We start from the raw sequence: 25,342 nt of genomic DNA on the forward strand, positions 1-25,342 counted from the left end.
TGTTTCTCATGTTGGAAAAATTGTCATTCCCATGTCATATTTCACTCTTACTCTTTCTGACGTTCTTCATGCTCCTGACATTACGAAAAATATTGTCCCTGTTTCTAAACTTATTGATGATAATAATGCTTCAGTTGAATTCACTCCCTTCTTTGTGCAGGTCAAGGACCTACGCACGAGGGAAACATTCGCTGAAGGAAAGAGACGAGGCAATATGTATGTCTTTGAAGAAGCTCTTTGTCATGCTGTTCGCCCTGTCCACCTGAATTCAAAACCTTCATTAGAGTCGTGTTCATCCTCTTCTGCTAATGTTTTTAGTATTTCTGAATGTAATAAGTCATTCATATGGCATAGTTGATTAGGACATTATGGGAGTCATTTTATTGAGAAACTTGTATCTAATAATCTCATTCCAAAAGAAAGTCTAAATAGGGATGAGAATAGTCACAAATGTTCCAATTGTCTTTTCTGCAAGAGTCATGTATTGCCTTTTCATTCAATTAATAAGAGAGCTTCAAAACCTTTTGAGATAATCTGTTCTGATGTATGGGGACCCGCCCCAGTTGCCTCTGGATCTGGGAGCAAATACTATCTGTTATTTGTTGATAGCTATACTCGATACACTTGGATATATTTCATAAAAAATAAGTCGGAAGTCTTCTCTTTGTTTCAAAATTTTCTTTCCCTTGTCAAAAATCAATTTTCTGAGTCCATTCAATTTTTCCAATGTGATGGAGGTGGGGAATTCTCATCCCGTGATTTTATTTCTTTTCTTCAAAATAACAGAATAGGAAGAAGGGTGTCATGTCCTCACACCCCTCAACAAAATGGAATTGCTAAACGAAAACACAAGCATATCGTTGAAAGTGCCATAAGTATGCTTCATGACAGCAATTTTCCTATCAACCTATGGACAGAAGCTTTCCATTCTGCCGTGCATGTGATAAATAGACTGCCTATGGTTATTCTGGAAAATAAGTCTCCTTATCACTGTCTTTTTGGAACTCATCCTAGTTATTATGATCTACGTGTTTTTGGATGTGTCTGCTATGTGCATATCGATCAGTCCCTGAGAAACAAGTTTCAAGATAAGGCCCAAAAGTGCAGATTTGTGGGATATGCAGATGACTACAAAGGATATAGGTGTTATGATCCCACCAACAAACGCATCAGAACCTCAAGAAATGTTGTCTTTGATGAACAAAATTTTGACTACGGAGCTGACACAACGAATATGTCAACTGAAATTTACTATCCTTGGCTGAGCTCAGAACTTTTTGCTGGCTCTAATGAAACATGTTCCTCAGATTGCATGCAACAAGAAGAAAAGGTATTTGAGAACACTGGGACGTCGGGGTCACAGAATGCAGAGGAAGTACCGGACAGATACAAAAGCATTGTCTATTCCAGACAGAGACCGACAACATCAAGCCATTCAGATCATGTCTCAGTCGCCAATCCTACTCCTTCTCATACCCTTGCAGTCAGAAAATCAAACCGCATACGACATCCTATTGACAGGTGGGTTAGTTATAACAACTTCTCCTTGGATCTTCAACTGTTTTTAACTGCCATCAATAAGGACGAAGAGCGTATTATCAGGCAACAACTTCTATGAAATGGGTAGAAGCCATGAATGATGAAATGCAAGCCTTGCATGAATGTGGAACATGAGAAATTGTTCTCAGACCACCTGACAAAAATGTTGTCGAATGCAAATGGGTCTACAAAATCAAGTATAAGCCAGATGGAACCATTGAACGATATAAGGCAAGACTTGTAGCAAAAGGATTCACTCAAGAAGCAGGGCAAGACTATGATGAGACTTTTAGTCCAGTTGTAAGAATGAGAATGATTCGAATTATCATTTCTCTGGTTGTTGAACATGGATGAAAGTTGAGTCAGCTTGACGTAAAAAATGCATTCTTACATGGAGATTTGAAGGAGGAAGTATACATGGAACAACCCCCGGGATATCAAGAACAAAATTGTAAAACTCATGTATACAGGCTAAAAAGAGCCATCTACGGCCTGAAGCAAGCATCTCGCTTTTGGTTTGATAGCTTCTCATCAGAGATTCAGAAACATGGATTTTCACGTTCCATGCTGGACCACTCATTATTTATCTTTAAAAGCCAGCCTGTGACCACTCTATTATTAATTTATGTCGATGATATTATCATCACAGGAAACTCTGCGGACCACATCCAAGAAATAAAAGACTTATTAGGTCAAAGGTTCAAAATGAAAGATCTTGGAGTTCTACGCTATTTCCTTGGTATAGAAGTTGATAACCAGACTCATGGATTGACACTCACTCAACACAAGTACACTGTAGATGTTCTCAGCAAGGCAGACATGAAAGACTGCAAACCTCTAGGAACTCCGAGTGTACTTCATCAAAAACTTAGCGCTCATGATGGAGATTTGTGTGATGACCCCACCAGGTATCGCAGCATAATAGGAATGTTACAATACCTCACATTCACTAGACCTGATATTGTTTATTCAGTCAATCAAGTGTCTTAATTTATGCATGCGCCACGTACTGGACATATGGAAGCGGTCAAGAGGATCCTTAGATATCTGAAAGGGACTATTGGGGATGGATTGATATAATTACAACAGTCATATGGCCAAAACGAGCACGAAATTACTGTATATTGTGATGCAGACTGGGCAGGAGATCCTGACGAAAGAAGATCTACATCAGGATATTGTGCCTTCATTGGAAGAAATTTAGTCTCTTGGAGCAGTAGAAAACAAAAAGCTTTCGCTAGATCAAGCACTGAGGCTGAATATAGATCCATGGCTGCTGCCACTGCCGAAGTCACATGAATCAGGCATCTTCTAACTGAAGTAGGAGAAAAGATCTCCCACACTACCTTGCTCTGTGACAATCAAAGTGCTATCAATATGTCATTCAATCCAGTACATCGCAGTCGTGCCAAGCACATTGAGATCGACCAACACTTTGTGAGACAGAAGGTTGAAGAAAAAGAGATTGAGCTTGAGTTTGTCAGTACTGAAAGACAGGTTGCAAACATATTTACCAAAGGGTTAACCAAGGATCCCTTTTGGATGCTTAAAAGCAAGTTGTTCATGGTCCAAAACCATGATCAACTTGAGGAGGGGTGAAAAAGGTGCAGGATCCGACCCGATCCATGTAAAGACCATACAACTTTCTTTTTAGTTATCGGGTCTGGATACACTAGACCCGGACCCATGGTGTAATGTAAACTTAAATACACATTTAGGTCACGATTTCTTTTACTGATGTAATAACCGAAATTTTTCCATTAAAATTTTTAATGTTGTATGCGGAATACAGGCTGATTTGGGCACGGATCCAAGTTCCGGATCCAGAACCCATACTTAAGTAAATACCACTTATATATATATAAACCTATTAAATATCCATATATATACGTAAATGAGAAAAATAGATAATATATATATATATATATATATATCATTAGTTGAGGTTTGGACCCAACTATGGGTCCACATCTTTAATGAGACCCGAATCCAACATGTTGGATCCCGGGTGCGGGTCGCAGTTCGGACTCGGACCCGGCCCACATTTTGTAAAACGAAAAAGGGGGGGGCAACCCGATATGGGTTGCCCGATAAAGCTATGAGGGAGAAACCCTCTTCCCCGATAAATCTCACGTTAGGGTTCTTTTGAACCCTAACACGCTGAGAGCGTGAGCGAGGGGAAGGAGAAAACACCGCAGCCGCCGGGAGGAGGAGCTCCTTCCTTTTCGGGTGGCCACTCTCCTACAAAAAAAAAGGGGACCCCCGAATCCCTTCCTTCTCTCTCTCTAGCTATCCCATTCTCTCCCTCTCTCTATCTCTCTAATTTTCGGATCGCCCTCTGAGTTTTAGGACTGCTGCTCGAAGCTTTGCCGGGTGACGCCGACCGACCTCCTTGCGTGGCTGCCACAACTCCTTCGCCGGAAAATGGTAGGGGCTGTAATTTTTTTTTTCAGGTCAATCATGGGTTGGTGGGGTGTGGGTTGTCCTAAAACCCAAATCAATCAACTTGTGGGGGGGGGGGGGGGGAAATCCCCAATTTGGGGTCATCTGTCAACCCCAAACCGAAAACCCCAAATCCACGATTTGGGGGTTTCGGAATTTTTGTATAAGGGGTGTTTTTGGTTTTTGTAGGATTTCTGAAATTTTTTTTGACTGTGCTCGGTCATGTTGGGGTGGGTTGCTGAGGAAACCCTAACTCGATCGACCTAGAGTCCTCTTGGGTTACCAGTTGCCGGAAACCCCAAATCTATGGGTTGGTAGTTTCGGCAGTTACAAAATCCGAGCATGGGGAGGGGTCGGATGTCTATAAAAAAAAAAAAAAGTGTTTGAATTGTCTGATAGGGGTATATGCACTGGGCTCGTGCTTACATGGAATTCACTGCCTTGATTGTTTTTAAAAAACTCATTATTCTCAGACAAAATGGGGGATTAGACGATGTGCTCTGTTAGATATGTTTCTTTTGTTAAGTTGCATCTATTCTTCAGATTGCTAGACATGCACGTTCATAAGTTAGGCCATTTAGATGATTTCCTGAAGGTTCGGTTTTTAAATTCTTATTGAATTGAAATCATTATAAGGAATCTGTTTTTTTTTTAGCGTTGTAGCTCCAGTAATTTCTCTGATTTAGGGGCTCAGAAATCCATCTGTTTATCAGGGTGTTAATGGTTATAGTTGTGATTTTCTTTTGCTGAATTGTCTCTGCTATGCATACTATGACTGTCTATGTTGACCCTCCATGCCTGAAATTAAAATCTGTCAAGGTTAAGCTTTAGATAACTGCTATCTTCACTAGTTGACACCAGGATTGCTTTATACATTGAACTGAGCATCATTGATGAAAATTGGAAATTTTAACAGTGTCCATAGTTCCTGAAAAGTTTTGATGTATATGTTAGTCATGGTTTCATACTTGGATTGCATGGCATAATCGGGTCTTACCTTTTTAAATTAACTTGGCTTTATGATTGTGTACAACGACAATCGTTTCTTTTCATATTCCTAACGGATGTTACATAATGGGTAATCCGCTGACAGGTCCAACCATTGTGGCTAGATTGTGTCCTTAATTATACTAAAACTTTCTGCACCTGTTAAGGAAAATGTTAAGACTTAATTCTTGCACATGTTGGGTTCAGAATTGATAGGCCCTAGTTAGGCTGTGTGAGTTGTATCAACAGTACTTCATTAGCTGTTGTGTATATGTACCATGCTCAATTATCTAGAAGGGACTATACCATTATATTGGAACATAACACAAAATGGATTGGATGAACTATAACTAGTGTCGTTTGGAACACCTTGCCCAATGGGCGATACTGGTTAAGTACCTAATGTAGGTACGTGATCTGGTTCAAGTATATTGGCAAATAAATTAAATAATAACTTTTGTTCTTGACTGGTTTAAAGGCACCGGAGCACTTTGGGTGGGTTATGCAATCCATATGATAAAACATTGGGACTGTTCTATACACCTTGGTACAATGACTAAGGTTGGGAATTTTACTGCTATGATAGTAGAAGGAAGTTGGGGAAATGCCCCCTACTTCGGAAAAATAATTAAAAGAAAAGATTAACCCACTCAGATTCGGGCTTACCTTGGAGAGGGTAAGTGGTACAAAACTCTGGGGACATGTGTTTGGTTTCGAGCGTAAAGCGACTCGTTGGTCCCAGTCCTCAGAGTCGGGGGACCCGGACTACCAAATGGGTCCTAGGCGGTAGTTCTATGTTCTTCTGCAGAAATTAGGGATGCATCCTGGTTTGGTTTTGGCCTTTGGGAGTTTCTCTCGGTCACTGGCCGCTCCCTTGGGATTTCAGTCACAGTTAGAATGTTCGGGTTAATAAAACGACCCTGAATAATATACCCCCGGACATTCTCTTCTGTGATGGTTGCCTTGGCCCGTGTGTACCCGCGGGATAAGAAAAGATAAACATTAATTAGAACAGTTAGGTATCACTGTGTTGGAGTCATTAAAGAGACAACTGTTTACTTTTTCATCATGCTGTATATTCGGTGCTTATGATAAAACAACGTCCTAAACTGTGCATATATTAGTTAATTGAATTCATATTATGGATGCTATATAGATGTTATTCATGTTAGTGTAAGTTCTGTTTTAATTTCTTAATACCTTGTTTAATTGTTGTAGTTGAGTAAAATGCTTTTTGTGCTTAAGTATAAACTGTTACATAATCTACCTTTCTATTCAGATATATGTCTATTATTGCTATTGCATCGAATTCCCTATGTGTTTATTTTAGACTGAAATTCCAACACAACACCCACATCACACCTGACACATGATCTACTTGCAAGAATAATTACAGTTTTCCTACTTAGACGTGGTAGTCTAATTCCTATAATTTCTATTATTTTCAGGAGAAGAGTAGTTCTATGAGCGATACGGGATGAGGCGCTGACCGAGACTTGATCTATTTGTTCCCTGGCGGTTCTGCTTACTTTCAGATTGAGATTTTTGTTTTGAGACTCAATGTGAAAACTCTGATGTTGGATTTTATTATTATTGAAGTGGAAATAAATGGTGTGGTTTGCTTTTACTTTCCTGTATCGTTCTGAAATGCTTAACCCGAGAATTTCCAGTTGTTTCCGCTTGAAAAAAAAAATCCCTAAAAATTTGGGTTAAATTTCAGGGCGTTACAACTGAAATCGTGACAGCCGCAATCTCTCTCTCTCTCTCTCTCTCTCTCTCTCTCTCTCTCTCTCTCTCTCTCTCTCTTCTCTTTCTCAATACAGGGACAAAGGAAAACTTACAACCGCAGCCATCAAAGGACATTCACCCTCTTCCCCTACCCTTCTCACTACTCATTCTAGAGAAGAGTATCGTACTTAAAAGGGTAGATCTCTTGGTGTTAGGCTCATGGGTGGCTACCAAATTCTTTGTTTTCTATCAGAGTGTGTACATGATATTTAATAAAGGAAACTCTTCATGTCCCACACTGTTTGACTTGATATGTTCACTTCACATACTATTAAATCCCTAAAGAAAATCAAAAGCTTTACTTTATTTTAATTTCTCCTTTCTTTCCTTCATAAAATGAACACTTTATTTAAAAAAACTTAGTTCCTCCTAAAGTTTCACTAGTTATTCAATGGGCAACCCTCTTGCTTGCATATCCTTATTTTATCCTTGACATGACATGGCTTAGCAACATTAGCTCTTCTTGAATAAGCATCCAAAATCTCATTCCACACTTCTTTGGTGGTTTCAAAATTCAAAAATGTTTTACCAAGGGATGGTTCCATAGGTTGTAATAGCCAAATCATACTAAAAGTCAAATATATTTCAAATTTCCAATCTACATATGTTGGTCGCTTTCATCAGGCTTCTTGACTCCTCTATGATGTAGCCTAACTTCCTTCTTGCATTGATAGAGATCTTGATAGACTGGGACCATGCCTCATAATTTCTCCAGTCACATTGGTGGTTTGCAAGCCTTGACTATCATTGAAGAAAGACCTCCAGTCACAGACTTAGCAACACCAGATGCTTCATCACCAATGATGGTCATCTCTTTTTCTTTTGAAAATTTCATCCTTATTGATACTATACTATAGAGGTTCTATACCTCCTCCACATAAGACCACTCCCCTTTTCTTCCATAATCCATCATTTTGGAGCAAATAGGCATTAGTATAACTCAAGAACACTCAGCCATATACACATGTCAAACAGCTACATATTCATTCATCCATAGACTTCTCAAAGTCAAAACACTAAACCACAACTTGACAACCCATTGTTTCTAGGATTTGGCTAGGTAAAACACCTCCAAAATATCCAAATATATCATGTAAAATACTCTATTCATTTAGCTTTAAAATGTCCCAAAAAACTTCATGAAAGGAGCCTTCATCAAGCCAGTCATGACATCATGCTGACTTCAGCCTCACAGTAACCATCCCCTTCAAAACTTGTTGCTTCCTAGTACTATAAAACCATGTACAGCATCCCTAGTCCTCTTCTTCAGGTGTATTGAAAACGAATTAAGGTGTTGAAGCAGACAGAAAGGTGAAAAAGGAGGAATGAGTGGAGAAGTCTTGGCACTCGAAAACATGAGCGCTAGGTAGACCCCTTTCCTTTTATTAAAGAACCCTTTTAGTGTTACATAGGGACAGAAATACCCTTACGATAATATTTACATAATATCCAACATGCCCAGCCTGGTCAACTTTACAATGGACAAAAAAGATCTCATCATCTAACATTTTACATTATATTTATTTTGGCAAAAAATCCTTCCAATTTGCCTTGACACTTTTTGTAGTTATTGCATACAACATTGATGTATCAACCCTTAAAAGAAACAACATACAAGCGTTTCAATGCATAAGAGAGTACATGTAGCATTACCATTGTTTAATATGTGTTGTTGACCTCCAACAATCTGCCAAATGCTGAAGAATTACAATAGGACACTAAACATGAAACAATCATATGAAGAGCAGATATATAGTGTCATATCAAATAACAGTGCAAAATCACATAACCACTGTTATTTAATATGATTGTAGTAAAGACAGTACATGTCATTTTATGGCACAAGCACCAATCGTGAATGTCATCAGAAAACCAGATCTGAACTATCAAACTTTAGAAAAATCATCCAAACTCAATACTTCATGCAATTTTTTTCATTTTCTTTTTTAATATGAAAGAGAAAGTTCTTGCAGCCAAAATCAATGCAAAGTGTGTCAAAAGGATTATTTTAACTGTATCAAAAATTAACACTTATCGCCCCATTTGTTTCATTTCTATGGGAAGGAACACTCTTTCAAGGGGGTGGCATGACTTTCTAAAAAGTCCTGCCAACATGGCCATCTCATGAAAGTTCTTTCATACAGGACGAGGTGTGAAGGACTTTTAATTTGAAAAGAGGAAGATGATGTAAAAAAAACTGGGACCCACTTGTGCCAATAAGGCACTTTCCCACCATGATCCTTGGATATTTGTTTCACCGTGGTGGGAAAGGGATGCAAACTCAGCATTTTCTCATGAAAAACACATAAACAAATGGGCCCTATGAATCTTCAAGGTTCCATGGAAGGAGAACCAACTGTACCAATTTATAGACATAGTGACATACCTGTATTGACTTCATCTCCACCCAAATGAAACAGCCCAAATGGAAAGATTTTTCTCATATCTGAAAAATATATCTTGTTGAGTTAAAACATTATAAGAGACAGAGAAAAATGAAAAATTAATACATAAAGCATGGAAAATTTTATGCAATAAATTTTGTTAACAGTGTATGTCATAAAAACGTAATACATCCTTTTCTTTTCACTTGAAAGTTGAAATATATTTTAATGAGTTTCAACACTAAATTTTAAAGCAGAAACAAGAAAAGTAAGAAGAGGAAACAAAAGGATTGGGCATTACATTAATTAGAGATTAATCCCTTATAACCATATCAGGACTTCATTAGATCATGCAAAGCTAAATGCCAGTCATACAATACCAGCTATGTCACAGGGATTCGGCCAGCAGGGTGCCGCACCCGCGTCGACGCAACTCGGGTGCGGCACCTGGTGCGGTCAAACCGACACTGGGTGCGGTCAATGCACCCAGGGTCATAACAGTCCAAATCTGGACTCTAAAAAAAATCACGATGAAATGGGGGCTGGGCGGGAGATTAGGAAAAAACAATTTACCCCCCCCCCCCCGATCCCGACGCAATTTACCCAGTCCATCTCCTCCGGTGCGGCGACTGCAGTAATGTCTCTCTCTCAATCTCTCTCTCCCCCGTCTCTCTCGCGCATCATCCACCTTGGGATCCCTAGCTCAAAATCACAAGTAGACAACCCACCACCAAACTGTTAAAATATTATGCCTCTTTTAACTGTAAACTGAAATACCCATCAGGGGTATTTCAGTCCTTTTACTCAATAGGTGTCAGCCACCCTAATGAGCTAACATTTTTACTTTTTCTTTTTTTATTTACTTTTGCTTTTTACACTTTTTTTCTTTTTGACTGTTGTGAAAGGTGTTAGAATACAGTTTGCGTTAGAATACAGATTGCATATGCGTATGGATCTGGATCCAGATCCATACGCATATTATATGAACACATGCAATATAACCTCATTAATGGCATTTTTGTAATATCACTGTACATGATTTACTTTATAATGTTTAGGGTTTTGGAGGTCGAGCATTGTAGTGCCGCCCCAGCCATTGTGAATTTCTCTCTCTCTCTCTTTCTCACTCTCTCTCTCTCTCCTTATTTCCTGTAAGCAAATCTGATATGGTATCAAAGCATAGGTTAATCCTGTGCGTGAAGAAGTTCTGAAACAACAATCCCAGATCGTGATTCTTCAGCGTGAACAACAACCCCAGATCGTGGTTCTACAGCGTGAATAGCAAACCCAGATCGTGATTCTTCAGCGTGAACAACTCCCAGCGTAAACAGGTCTTCAGCGTGATTCTTCAGCGTGATCATCTTCCTTTTTTTTATCTTAAATTTCATCTTCTGAATCTGAAATCTCATCTCTATTCTGAAAGGTGGTACCTTTTTTTTTTCTTCCCTTTTCTTTCAGCGTGCTCATCTGTTTTTTTTATCTCCTTCATTCATCGTCTGTGTTGATTTCATCTTTTCTTCAACACCAACGACTGGTTTTCAGACCTGTGTTGGTTCCATCTTCCCTCAACACAAACCGACTGCAGTTCCCTTTTTATTACAAACCAGTTTTCTCTAATTCCACAAGTTTTCTTTCCTTTATTGTTGTTTCCTTAATTGTTGTTTCAGTGTTCTTTGTGCAACACCTTTGGTAGTACAGGTATATGCCTTATTCAAGGTTTACTGATTGATTAAGTGATCTCAAATCTGTTTTATTTCTTCCCATTCATCTTGTTTGCTTATTCACTGTTTCACTGCTATGGATTTCTCTTCGCCATCCGATCCCTCTGCCAATTTCTTGAGTCAGCTCGTTACTGAAAACTCACTCATTCTAATTTTTTGACCTGGAAGAGGCAAATCCTTCCTTTTATACTGTAACGACCCCAATCCATACCCTTTTAAAAATGCGGAATATTTTTTTTTCTAAGAGTTGCGGAAAACTTCCCAGAGACCTGGGGTCCCTACAGTTCCAATTTCAGTTGGATAACCACACACCACAAACGAAGTTGCAATTATCATCCATATCAACCAACTAAAACTCTTTTATTAATGAGTAATAAAATTTCAAAGACAAGGTTTTCTTCAACTGAAAGTAAAGTAACAATTGCAGAATTTAAAAGAACCGAAAGACAAAAGAAAGAGCCACAATATCCTCTACTGAAGCTGACAAGTCCAAGTATAACTCATCCATCCCCAGATGCATGTCCAACTTCACTGTCCACCAATTCCTGTGAAAAACCAACAAAGTAGGGTGTCAGAACCGAAATTCTGAGCACAGCTACTTCTAAAGAAACCAGGTGAGAGAAAGAACATGGATAAGATTTCATGCAGTGATTTGAGTGAGTGCAGATATAAAATTTGCAACATTTAAATTTCCATAACTACCAATGATTGCATTTACTCACCAGTCAATAACAGTAAACAGTGTCATATATCAATAACTAAATGATCAAACCTTTCAGCATGATTTCACAAAGTAAGTCATATGCTACCAACAAATGATGTCATGATATCAAGAATGAGTCAAACATGCATGATCTAATGCATAACAGAAAAATGCATGATTAGGTGCAATGCATGATTTCTTCTGTTATCTTTCATTTAAGTTCCATCTTTCCATATGCATGCCCTATTAAATGCACATAACTTTAAGTTCCTCTTTTTAATTACCGTGGCCCGCGGATACACCAAAAACCCCGAGGTCAAGTAGGTTCCCAGGGTAGCTTAACACACAATTTGTATTTTATTACTGGGTTCCAACTTAGCCCTCGACCGATATCAGGAAACAGCACCATCCATCGGAACATTAGACCTCCACATCTAATGTCGGGGACACAAGGGACACCCCACGCCCACAAGTGCCACTTCCTTGGTACCATAAACTCACAGCTGTGACTAACACACCACTCCCGGGTAAAGTAGCGGATTCTCCCTAAAACCGTGGCAAGGAGAAGAACCTCAATATCAGGTTCAGGGGCAACAACGCACACAGAGTTTTTGTATCCTCACAGTCTCCCCAAGACCGGATATCCAAGATTCTCATACTCCAGATGAGATATCCCAGAATGTATATTACACTGTTCTTATTCTTTATTTTTATTTAAAGTTCATTCTTTAAGTTTGCAACACTATATGCAAAAGTAAAGTGAAAACCCTGCATCCTCCCTTACAGGGACCCATTCGGGACTCCAGCCCGTGTAAACACATAGAACAGTGTAGTAAAGTGTCAAACCATCTTATGTGGTTTAAGTGATGCTGTTAAAAACATAAATAAAAGAAAACCAACCCACGGCACTCCAGGCCGATGATGGTCCAATTTGGCCATCGGTGCATCACATAATAAAACCATAACAGTGTTTCCTTTATAACACTAGGCCAAAATGCCAAACAACATACATATTCATGCAAATATAAACCCAAACATATGCATGTCATAATTCATTCATATGCATTTTCAATATGTGTGTGTTACCTACATCACATACGGGTATTAACCAATCCATGGTTTCCTTCAGGGTATGAGTGTACATGTACCATTTCACATATAAATCAAGTGTACATGTTCAAGAAGCATTACTAATAATTGAATCATGCTCACACTCATGCGTACCATAATCATAAAAATCAAGTGAAAGCATAAACCTCCACGGCAAGTGTTTCTATACCATCCAATACACAAGCTTTTAAATAACACGTGGATTCTAGCCAACAATATAATGTTCAGCTAGAGACATCCAAGCAAGATACATTACATATATAAGATTTCAGTTTTATGTATCCATCCTCCCTAAACAGTGTAACATGAGCACTATTATACACAACTGAGAATTTTCAGGTTATGTTTCAACGATCCCACGCTGCATCTTACAAACTTTGAGCTTACTACACTCAAGCACCATCTTATGCCAATAGACAGCCTACAACATCACATTAGGTAATGCATGCAAGATTCTATCGGACTTTAACTGTTCATGAACCTAGCAGCAGTGTATTACACTATTCATGTTTTAATAGTTTAGGATTTTGTATATTCATTTATGAGAATAGGAAGTCTGAATAACCTCATTTAGCTAACTTATGGAAACATATGGAAATCAGCCCTTCTAATAGAAATCAGGACATTCTTCAAAAATATACATGCTTTCGATGATATAAGACTGTGTAAGACCATACATGACCACATGAACTTGGATTAACTTGATTCCAATAGTTAAGAAAATGAATAGAACTCAAGTCTGATAACAGGTAACTAAGACATATGTATTCAGGTTGAATATCAATTAATAATCACACAGGAATATATTTGATATAACTGATACATTAGCATAGTCTTTCTATTATAAATACAAATTCTGGTTTAATGACAGAACCCAGAGTTTCTTAGAATGATTTATACCCAAATTCTGAATTTAAAACAACATGGAACCTGTGATACATTTAGCTCGACATCGATCTAGCATCTTATTATCTTAAACAGGGTGTTTAATTTAGGGGGGTACACAATGCAGTTCCCAACAACCTGATTTGTAGTTCAAGTTCATCTTAAGAATCTGACTCTTATCATCATGAATATACCATCTCAAGACACAAATGAAATTATTATATAAGATCAGAAAACTATATGTAAACATAAGGCCAAAGCATGATAGCAGTAGCAGTATGTGCTACGGATCCTCACAATCCTGCAGGAGGTTAAGGAACAGAATGGGCTTTGCAGCCCTATCAACATCTTTCCGGCTATTTACATTAACAATGCTATTTAATATCATCAAGGAAAGAGGAAAGGAACCGAAGGATTTTCTGCCCTGTGCTCAACAGAACAAGACTCCCTGCATTTCTTGGGTTCAAAACAGAACTTGATTACGATCAGTGCATGAAAAATTTCACTGTCATTGAACTCAATCCTTACTAGCTGCTGTCAAAACTCATACCACCAACAGTAAATGTTAAGATCGTGCTAGAGCTTAAAAATTTAAAATGTATTTCCACTGCCAAATCTACAATTTAAAAGTATGCATATAATACAGGTTAAGTCTTATATACATGAACAACCATATCAGCCTGTCTTAGGGCACACTTCTAGATTATTTCTAAAAACTCAGTACACCCGAATGAGAATTATTGTACAGTTCCTGCTCACAGGTCGCAATACTAAACCAAAAGTGTCAATGAAGTATGCATACATTAGCTTTTAGTTATAGAACCACGGATTTCTTTTGTCCCACAAAACATGCACATTCAACAGAAACTCATTATCAGAAATTTACGTATCTCATTAGCACCCTACCCATCGACAACATCAGTTAAAAAAAAGATTTGTTTACGCCTATTCTAACAGAGCCAAGCATCTAATACATAGAAAGACCGAAATCTGAAACCTGGGTATGGTTATTACCCAAACCCCTTTTTCAATAACAAATCCAAACACCCCATAACGTATTTGGATTTTCACGAAATCAAAGGTATTCTCCCCAGTAATCGAAAAAAACTGAAAACCCCTGATTCTTGAGAAAAAGAATAGCCCCAGGAAAGGGTTTCCCAAGAACCCATCTCAAATCATCGCACGGAATCGAACCCTTGTTCGATTCCTTCCCCGAAATCCAAGAAGCACCATACCTCTAGAAGACTTTTCTGGCAATCTTTCCGGCGATCGGAGGCTGGAAATGCGAAGGTCGAGCCGCGGCTGGTGCTCCTTGTTGCTGCCGTGACAGGTTGCTTGCCGTGGCCTTCAATGGCAGCCGGTAGCCCCCCCCCAGTAATCCGGCGTAACCCACACCGAGAGAGATAGAGGGAGAGAGATACGAGGGAGATGAGGAAAGAGGGTGAGACCCCCTCTTCCGCCTCCCCTTTTTATCGCCGAGATGGTTACGCCCCTTGCGTAACCCCCCTCCTGTCCCCTTCCTGTTTCTGCTAGGGTTTTATCGGGTTGCCCTTTTCATTTAACAGCGCTGAAGAATATGGGGTGGGGCTCGGGTCCGAACCCGAGACCCGCAACCCGGCCCCAAGTCAAAATGGATCCACAAGTGGATCCAAATGGATCCACTGTGGATCCAAATGGATCCACTGTGGATCCTCAGATAAATTAAAAAAAAACTTAAAAATTTTATTCATTTTAAATCTCGCATTTTATATAAAACCTTAACCCCCCACCAAAATGGATCCGCAAGTTGGATCCAAGTGGATCCAACTGTGGATCCTCGAATCCGCTTAATATATATATATATATATATATATATATATATATATATATATATATATTATATTTCTATAGTATTACCAATATTAATATTATTTATTTATGATTATACACACATATATATATATATATTTAGATATATAAATATATATATATATATGTACATGGATCCGGTATATGGATCCCATACCCATCTACGCACCCCTATTGAATGATTATTCTCCGAATTATTTAGTTAATTACAAATTATTGTACTTATACGTACATATCAAATTTACGAGGTAAATGTATGTGAAAAAACCCCTTTATGGGTCCTGGATCTGTAATTTGGATCCAGGCCCAATTTGCAAAATTTTATAAAATTTTCGGGTTTTACATATACGAAATCAGGATCTCGATGAACATTTGGGTGGTTTAGTTCCTATACCAACACGGCTTATTTTGCAAGAAACCGAGGATGAGAAGGGTGACACAATATTCATTTCTATTAAGAATCCAGAGTATACAGCTTGGAGGAAGCGGGATCAGTCTTTGGTTGCTTATATTACATCAACACTCTCTCAAGAAGTGTTGGTTACTCTTTCAGATGATTGCACTGCGGCAGATCTGTAGAGTAAGTTGTCTCAGACATACTCTCAGATATCAGAAGCCCGAGTTATGTACTTAAAAAAATGAATTTCAAAGTTTGAAGAAAGGCTCCATGACAGTCATGGAATACATAGGCCGCTTGAAGAGTATTACTGATCAATTGGTTGTTGTTGGAAGTGCTATTGCAGATAAAGATAAAGTTCAACAACTTCTCAATGGATTGGGTCCTGATTTCGACATGTTTACCACTGTTAAAATATATATATATATATATATATATATATATATATATATATATATATATATATATATATATATATATATATATTCCTTTTAGTGAAATACCCGATAGGTGTATTCTTGTAAAACTGCAAAATGTACTTTTTATATTTTTACTTTTTCTTTTCTTTTTCCTTTTTTTCTTTTTTGTTTCTTGTTTGAACCACAAGGGGCCCCACTCTTGTAGTCGTTGGGGCCCCAATGGTCAGATTTATGACCATTGGGGGCTCCCAACGACTACAAGGGAGCCCCCTTGTGGTCCCTTCTTGTGCCCTCCTCCTCTATAAATAGAGGAGGTGTTCCCCTCTTGAATGTATGGGTTTTTACACCCTTCTCTTCCTTTCTTCAATAAATCCAACTTATGACTTTAAGTCATTTTCTATATTTGTGAGTTGTGTGTGTGCACATTTGGTGTTTTGTGTTCTTGGCTCTAGTAGTCACTCTTAAAGAGTGACCTTTTGCTATATTGGTGCTTCCGCCTCTTTTTATTACATGGTATCAGAGCTCGGTTGGTGATTGGGCTTTTCCTTTGTCATCTTGGAACGCGTGCCTCTCAAAGTTTTGAAGAAAGGAAGAATATTTGGTGTTGATGGAACGTGACTCTAAAGTGGAGCTTTCTTTCAAGCTAAATGGGTCCAACTATCTCATGTGGGCCTCCGCTATGGAAAATCATCTAAGAGGTAAGAAACTTTGGGGCTTTGTTATGGGAACTACTCCCGAACCCTCTCTTGTTCTTACCAAAATTGAAAATGAAGTTGAAAAGGCTTTAGATGGCGATGAGCGCATCAAAGCCATTAATGAACATCAATCCAAAATTGAGGATTGGGAAAGTAACCATGCCAAAATTTTGGCATGGTTTATGAACAATGTAGACCTTAAAAATTGTGCCAATATTGCCAAATTTAGAAGGGCCAATGAGGCTTGGTTTTTCCTTAAGGGTATGTATACCCAAAAGGATCTTGCTCGGCAATTTTTTTGTCAAGAAAAAATCCGTTCCACCAAACAAATAGATATGAGTGTCCGGGACTATTTTAGCTCTCTAACCCTTCTTTGGGATGAGCTTGCCCTTCTTGAACCCAAATGGGTTGCTCCACAAGATATTGAACTAAGAAGGGAACAAATTGAAAAGGAGCACTTTTTCCAATTCCTTCATGGTCTTCGCCCGGAATTTGAACAAGTAAGGGCATCTCTTCTCCATAGAAGCAAAGCCCTACCTATTGAAGATGCCCTTGCCGAGATATGTCAAAAAGAAACTCGGCTTGGCTTGAGCATTAGGAGTGATGAAGTTTTGGCCGTTAATAGGCCCGGATCGAATGTTAAAGCTTATAGACCTCCCCACTTTAACAAAAATAGTAATGGGCCTAGAAAGGGAATTATATGCCACTATTGTAATGAACCGGGGCACATTAGACCGGTTTGTCCAAAGCTTAAAGGAAAGGTTGCCGTGGTTGGAGAAAGTTCTTCAAAGAAGGAAGAAAGTACCAAAGAAGGAGATATCAAAGAAACTCTTAATCATATCTCCGAAGTTCTCCAACATCTTCTCAAGTCTTCCCCTTCAACATCCGGGGCCGCCATCGCCTACTCTTCATCACCTCCAGGTATGTGGATATTAGACTCTGGTGCTTCTTTTCATATGACATCTCATAAAACCTCTCTTTCAAATGTTTTTTCCGAACCCATGTCCTCCTATGTTTCAACGGTAGATGGAACGTCATTGAAAATTGAAAGTATTGGAACTCTTGACTTCAAAAAATCTCAAAACTTTTTTGTTCCTAAAGTAAGAGTCGTCCCAAAAATTAATTTAAATCTCTTTTCCGTTTCTCAAATCACCGACCATGGATGACAAGTCTCTTTCTCACCTAAAGATTGCACCGTGCAGGATCTCCAGTCAGGGAAGCTGATTGGGCAAGGCCATAGAAGGGGTGATCTCTATTTTATGAATTTTTTGACGCTTCCATCTAAGTCATCTTGCAATCTTGTTAAAGACAAAAGTATTGGAATTTGGCATGAGAGACTTGGTCATCCAAATTTTGTAAAAATGTCTCTTTTCCCTTTTTTGAACAATACTTGTAAAGACAATCACATGACTTGTAAAGATTGCATTTTTGGGAAATCTAAAGTTATTTTTTTTTCCTCAAAGGAGTTACTTTACCACTCGGCCATTTAAACTTGTTCATTCCGATGTGTGGGGACCCTCCCCAATTTTGTCTAAAGGAGGTTTTTCGTATTATATGGTCTTTATTGATGACTTCACTAGATTTACATGGATATACTTCCTAAGTCGCAAATCCGAAGTCTTCTCCTTCTTTAAAGAATTTCATGCAATGGTTAAAAATCAATTTTTGGGAAATCTATCTATTCTTAGGTCCGATTCGGGAGGTGAATATATGTCTAATGATTTTCAAAATTACTTAAAAGAAAATGGAATTTGTCATCAACGTTCTTGTCCCAACACTCCGCAACAAAATGGTCTTGCGGAAAGAAAGCATAGGCACATAATAGAAACTACAAGAACATTATTAATTTCAAAAAATATCCCAAAATCCTTTTGGGCCGAAGCGGTTCTAACCTCAACATATCTCATCAATAGAATCCCTTCATCCTCTTTAAAAAATCTTTCTCCATTTGAAAAACTTTACAATATGTCTCCCGACTATAAAAGATTAAGAATTTTTGGATGTAAATGCTTTGTTTTAACTCGCAAAAATGATAAACTTTCTCCTAGGGCTATTGAATGTATTTTCTTGGGATATGGCGAAAAACAAAAAGGATATCGATGTTTTGACATTCTTAAGAATAAACTTTATATCTCAAAAGATGTCACATTCCTCGAAGAAGAAAATGGTTTTTCACATCAACCAAATGAGAATATTGACAATTCCTTTTTATTTGATTTGTTACCTCAAGAAAACATCATAGATGATCATGTTGATCCTAGTGAATCTCTTAAAGAAGATCTTGTTGAACATCCAAATAATGATCAAAACTTAGAAGAAAATGCGTCTAGACAAATACAAGTCTACTCTAGAAGGAATGAAAGAAATCCTCCGTGTGCTCTTGAAAGATTTTCTCAAAATGAGTCGATAGAAGAAACCTCTCAAAGAAGATCAAATCGCATTCCCAAGATACCAAATAGATTTGTTTCTTATGACTCTTTTTCTCCTAATTATCGAGCATGTCTTCTTGCTCTTCACTCCTTTCACGAACCATCTCATTACAATGATGCCAAACAATATGCTCATTGGAATGAAGCTATGGAACTTGAACTTAATGCCCTTGAAAGGGCACAAACTTGGGAAATCATTGATCCTCCCAATGGCAAGAAAGCCATTGGATGTAGATGGGTGTTTAAAGTAAAAACTAAGAGTGATGGTTCATTAGAAAGATATAAGGCTAGATTGGTTGCCAAAGGATATGCCCAAGAGTATGGGGTAGACTATGATGAAACTTTTGCCCCAGTTGCTCGAATGACTAGTGTTCGAGCCCTTATTGCTATAGCTTCTGTTAAAAAATGGCCTATCTTTCAACTTGATGTTAAAAATGCCTTCTTGAATGGCAATCTAAATGAAGAAGTTTATATGAAACCACCGCCAGGTATGAATTTAAATGGAAAAATTTTGAAATTAAAAAGGCTTTATATGGACTTAAGCAAGCTCCTAAAGCTTGGTATGCCAGGTTTAGTAATGTATTAATCAATTTAGGTTTTTCTTCTTGCTATACTAACACTGCTCTTTTTGTTAAAAGGACAGGTGACTCCATTATCATGCTTCTGCTGTATGTTGATGATATGATCATCACTGGGAATGACAAAAAGGGAGTAAATGATGTTAAGTCTATGCTAAAAGATACCTTTGATATGTCTGACCTTGGTTATTTGCGATATTTTTTAGGAATTGAAGTGGCTTATTCCGAACGTGGATACATCTTATCTCAAATGAAGTTAGCTGCTGAAATTTGTACCAAATCAGGAATATCTGATGAAAAGAAAGTTGAGACTCCCGAAGTTATCAATGCGAAACTAAGACTTGAAGATGGTGTTCTTCTTGAAGATCCAACTCCCTACCGTCAATTAATTGGATCCCTCACCTATCTATCCATCACCCGTCCTGACATAGCTCATGTGGTTCATGCAGCGAGCCAGTTCCAGCACGCACCTACCACGATTCATATGGCGGCCGTAATGAGAATTGTGCGATATATCAAAAATACCATCTCCAAGGGACTCTTCTTATCCTCTTCCTCATCTCTTGAATTGACTGCTTTTACTGATGCTGACTGGGGAGGAAATCCCAATGATCGTATCTCAATTACGGGTCTTTGTATTTTTTTAGGTGAATCTCTTATCTCGTGGAGATGCAAGAAGCAGCAGAAGGTCTCCTTATCATCTACTGAAGCTGAGTATCGGGCTATGGCGATGACAACTATGGAAATCGTATGGCTCAGAAGTCTCCTTGCTGAAATGGGCGTCCTCATTTCCACTCCTACCAAGCTCTGCTGTGATAACAAAAGTACGATATACATTGCCAGCAATCCCACCTTTCATGAGCGGACAAAGCATATCGAAATGGATTGCCATTATGTTCGAGACGAATACCTCAGAGAGACTATCTCATTACCATATGTTACTTCAGAGTATCAACTAGCTGACTTCTTCACCAAAACGCTCCCAACTCCACGATTTATGTTCCTCCTTAGCAAACTTTCGGTCTTCTCCCCGTAAAGTTTGAGGGGGCGTGTTAAAATATATATATATATATATATATATATATACACATATTCCTTTTAGTGAAATACCCGATAGGGGTATTCTTGTAAAACTGCAAAATGTACTTTTTATATTTTTACTTTTCTTTTTCTTTTTCTTTTTCCTTTTTTCACTTTTTTCTTTTTTGTTTCTTGTTTGAACCACAAGGGCCCCCACTCTTGTAGTCGTTGGGGCCCCAACGGTCAGATTTCTGACCGTTGGGGGCTCCCAACGACTACAAGGGAGCCCCCTTGTGGTCCCTTCTTGTGCCCTCCTCCTCTATAAATAAAGGATGTGTTCCCCTCTTGAATGTATGAGTTTTTACACCCTTCTCTTCCTTTCTTCAATAAATCCAACTTATGACTTTAAGTCATTTTCTATATTTGTGAGTTGTGTGTGTGCACATTTGGTGTTTTGTGTTCTTGGCTCTAGTAGTCACTCTTAAAGAGTGACCTTTTGCTCTATTGGTGCTTCTGTCTCTTTTTATTACATACCACAACTTTATCATGCCTTCCTCACTTGCCCACTTTTGACGACCTCCAAGCGAAACTTCTCCAGTATGAGATGATTATAAAGCAAAGGGCAGAAGGAAGTGAATCAGCTCGTCCTCATTCAGTTTTGGCCATGGACACTTCTGTAGGTTTTGGACGAGGGAATGGAGGGTATCAAGGAGGTAGAGGCTGCAGACGTTTCGGGCAGGGAGGATGTGGTATCTTGCCTACACCTAATATTTCAGGGGCTTTTAATATAGGGAATCAGAGGAGAGTGCCCACTTGTTTCTTATGTAACAAAAGAGGACATGTGAAAGCTGATTGTTGGTTCAATCCACGGAATAGAGGAAAAATAAACAAAATTGAGAATAAATCAGCTACTGTTGTGGACACAAAAGTGCCATCCACAGATGTGCAACAACTTCTGTTATCAGCATTGTCACAGATGACAATCAAGCAAAATAAACAAGGCGAATGGTATGTTGATTCAGGTGCCGCCACACATGTTATGGGTAATGCGGGTAAGTTATCTCACTTATTGCATTATTTTGAAAAAGGTAGTATAGTTACGGGAGATGGAACTTATCACTTCATTAGTCATACTGACAATGCACATATCCCTATGTCAAAGTCCTCACTTCATTTGTCAAATGTCCTTCTTGCTCCTAATATTAAAAAAAACATTGTTTTTGTAGCTAAACTTGTTGCCGATATGAATTCTTCCGTCGAATTTACTCCCTCTTCTGTTTATGTTAAGGATCTACGAACGAATGAGACATTCGCTAAGGGGGAGCGACAAGGAAACATGTACGTCTTCAAGGAGATTCCTTCAGTGTCTTCGCCCTCAATCCCAGTCCTCCAGTTGAAGTCGTCCAAGCATTCTTCAGTGTCTTCGCCTTCAGAGTCTCTCCTTTTTCCTTCATTGAAAGTTTTTAATTCATCTCATTGTAATAAGCCAGATATTTGGCATAGTCGTTTGGGACATTATAGTCGAGGTTTCGTTGAAAATATTGTATCTGATGGTCTCCTTCCAGAGTCTAGTTTAAGTTCATTTTTTGATAATAATAATAAATGTTCTTCATGCGCACTCTGCAAAAGCCATGTTCTTCCCTTTCATATTATAAATAAAAGAGCTTCAAAGCCATTTGAGATTATTTGTTCCGATGTTTGGGGACCCGCACCTATTCCTTCTCTTTCTGGCATTCATTACTATATTGTCTTTATTGATTTCTATTCCCGTTATACTTGGATACAACAACAAACAACAACTACGCCTTCATCCCAAAACAATTGGGGCCAGCGATATGAACCAAAAAAGAAATTCATTTTGGGTCTTCCACATGAATCCTTTTCCTCCAATCATTTCTATCCAATGCCATGTCCTCGGTGGGGTTCAAAGCATTCATATCATTTCCTATCATCTCCATCCAAGTCTTCTTAGGCCTACCCCGACCTCTTTTAACTAATATATTTTCACATTTCTCCAACCTTCTAACTGAAGCATCATTAGGCCTTCGCCGAATATGTCCAAACCACCGTAAACGATTCTCTCGCATCTTATTTTCAATGGGTGCAACACCTACCTTCTTACGTATCTCCTCGTTCCGAATCTTATCTTTTATTGTATTTCCACACATCCATCTAAGCATCCGCGTCTCAGCTACACTCATTTTTTTAATATGATGTCTCTTGGCAGCCCAACATTCCGTACCATATAGTAAAGCGGGTCTAATAGTCGTCCTATAAAACTTTCCCTTCAACCGCAATGGCATTCTACGATCGCACAGCACTCCAGTTGCACTTTTCCCTTCAACCCGTTATACTTGGATATATTTCTTAAAACACAAGCATGAAGTTTTTCAAATATTTTGGGAATTTCATTCGATTGTCAAAACAAAGTTTACTTGTGATATTGTGCATTTACAATGTGATGGTGGAGGAGAGTATTCGTCGAACGAGTTTATTGCCTTTCTTCGAGATAAAGGAATAAGCCAACAGGTTTCTTGCCCTCATACTCCTCAACAAAATGGGGTTGCGGAGAGGAAACACAGGCATATTGTCGAGAGTGCGATGAGCATGTTACATGATAGCAATGTGCCCGTTAGTCTCTGGACAGAAGTTTTTCACACATCTGTTCATATCATAAATTGTCTTCCTATGACACTTTTGGATCAGAAATCTCCCCATTATACTTTATTTGGGCAACATACCTCTTACGATGAGCTGCGTGTTTTTGGTTGTGTATGTTATGTACATTGAAAATAAGATGAGAGAGAATCGTTTACGGTGGTTTGGACATATTCGACGAAGGCCTAATGATGCTCCAGTTAGAAGGATGAAGAAATGGGAAAATATATTAATTAAAAGAGGTCGGGGTAGGCCTAGGAAGACATGGATGGAGGTGATAAGAAAGGATATGAATGCTTTGAACCTCACCGAGGACATGGCATTGGATAGAAATGAATGGAGAAGAAGGATTCATGTGGAAGACCCATAATGATTTTCTTTGTTGGTTCATATCGCCAACCCCAATTGTTTTGGGATGAAGGCGTAGTTGTTGTTGTTGTTGTTGTTGTTGCTGTATGTTATGTACATATTGATTCATCTCTGCGAAATAAGTTTCAGGACAAGGCTGTCAAGTGCAGATTTGTTGGGTATGCAGATGAATACAAAGGTTATCGATGCTATGACCCTACTACAAAACGTATTAGGACCTCCAGAAATGTTGTTTTTGACGAACAAAATTTTCAGGTCAATGACTCTGCAGTGTTGCCACCTCGAGACTTAGAAGTATATGATCCATGGATGAGCACAGATCTTTTTGCTAATACAGGAGAAACATGTCAAACAAATTGTCCTTCCTTCGGCTTGAGTAGGGAGTTGAATGACTCACAAATGCATGTTGAATTATCTCCAGTTGAGCCACCCCCAGTAGAACGTTTCTCTGGACAGATATACACTAGACGGGACAAAAATACAGAGCCGAGGAATGTGGAGGAAAGCATCGCCAATGATTCGGCTCAAAGGCCGTCACGCATTAAGCATCCCATTCAACGATGGGTGAGTTATGAGACCTTCTCACTTGATTTCCAGTTATTTATGTCTCAGCTCACAAAACAGGATGAACCCACTCGTTTTAATCAAGCTCTTCAATCCCGTCATTGGACTGAAGCTATGAATGAAGAAATGAAAGCTCTTCATGAATGCCAGACTTGGTAAATAGTCCCTCAGCCAGAAGGAAAGAATGTTGTAAAATAAAAAATAAGCCTGAAGGAAGTATCGACATATATAAGGCGCGACTTGTTGCTCGAGGATTCACACAACAATATGGTGAAGACTACGACGAAACTTTTAGTCCCGTAGTCAAAATGGGTACTATTCGTATCATCATATCCCTAGCAGTCGATCAAGGTTGGAGCCTTAGCCAGATGGATGTTAAAAATGCATTTTTGCATGGAACTTTAAAGGAAGAAGTGTATATGGAGCAACCACCTGGTTATGCCGAGAAGGATCCTATTGCCTGGGTGTGCAAACTAAGGAAATCTTTGTATGGGTTGAAACAGGCGTCCCGTTCCTGGTTTGAAAGTTTCTCTATGCAGATTCAGAGTTATGGTTTTAGAAGATGCTCTCTGGATCACTCACTCTTTATTTACCAAAAGGCAGACATTGTTATACTCCTTATATATGTTGATGACATTGTGATCACTGGGAGCTCAGATAGTCATGTGCAAGACGTGAAACAGTTTTTAATGAAAACTTTCAAGATGAAAGATTTAGGGGAGTTACGATACTTTCTTGGTGTGGAAGTTGACAGACAACAAGACACATTGACACTCATGCAACAAAAATACACTCTTGACCTTCTG

The 25,342-nt window shown here is 38.7% G+C and overlaps 1 protein-coding gene across 1 annotated transcript in view; it reads right to left on the reverse strand.

Moving 5' to 3' along the window:
• The window catches only part of HEXO1 (beta-hexosaminidase 1), an 89,681-nt gene that overhangs the window by 21,246 nt on the left and 43,093 nt on the right, over nt 1-25,342 (reverse strand). The window contains exons 10-11 of the mRNA XM_090006131.1: nt 9,143-9,202; nt 8,410-8,443 (exon numbers count right to left, since the gene is read on the reverse strand). Of these exons, the coding sequence (XP_089862257.1) occupies nt 8,410-8,443; nt 9,143-9,202 (94 nt within the window). The remainder of the gene's footprint in view (nt 1-8,409; nt 8,444-9,142; nt 9,203-25,342) is intronic.

The sequence above is a fragment of the Nuphar pumila genome, chromosome 5 (genome assembly GCF_984573655.1).
Source record: "Nuphar pumila chromosome 5, dmNupPumi1.hap1.1, whole genome shotgun sequence".
Lineage (NCBI taxonomy): Eukaryota > Viridiplantae > Streptophyta > Magnoliopsida > Nymphaeales > Nymphaeaceae > Nuphar > Nuphar pumila.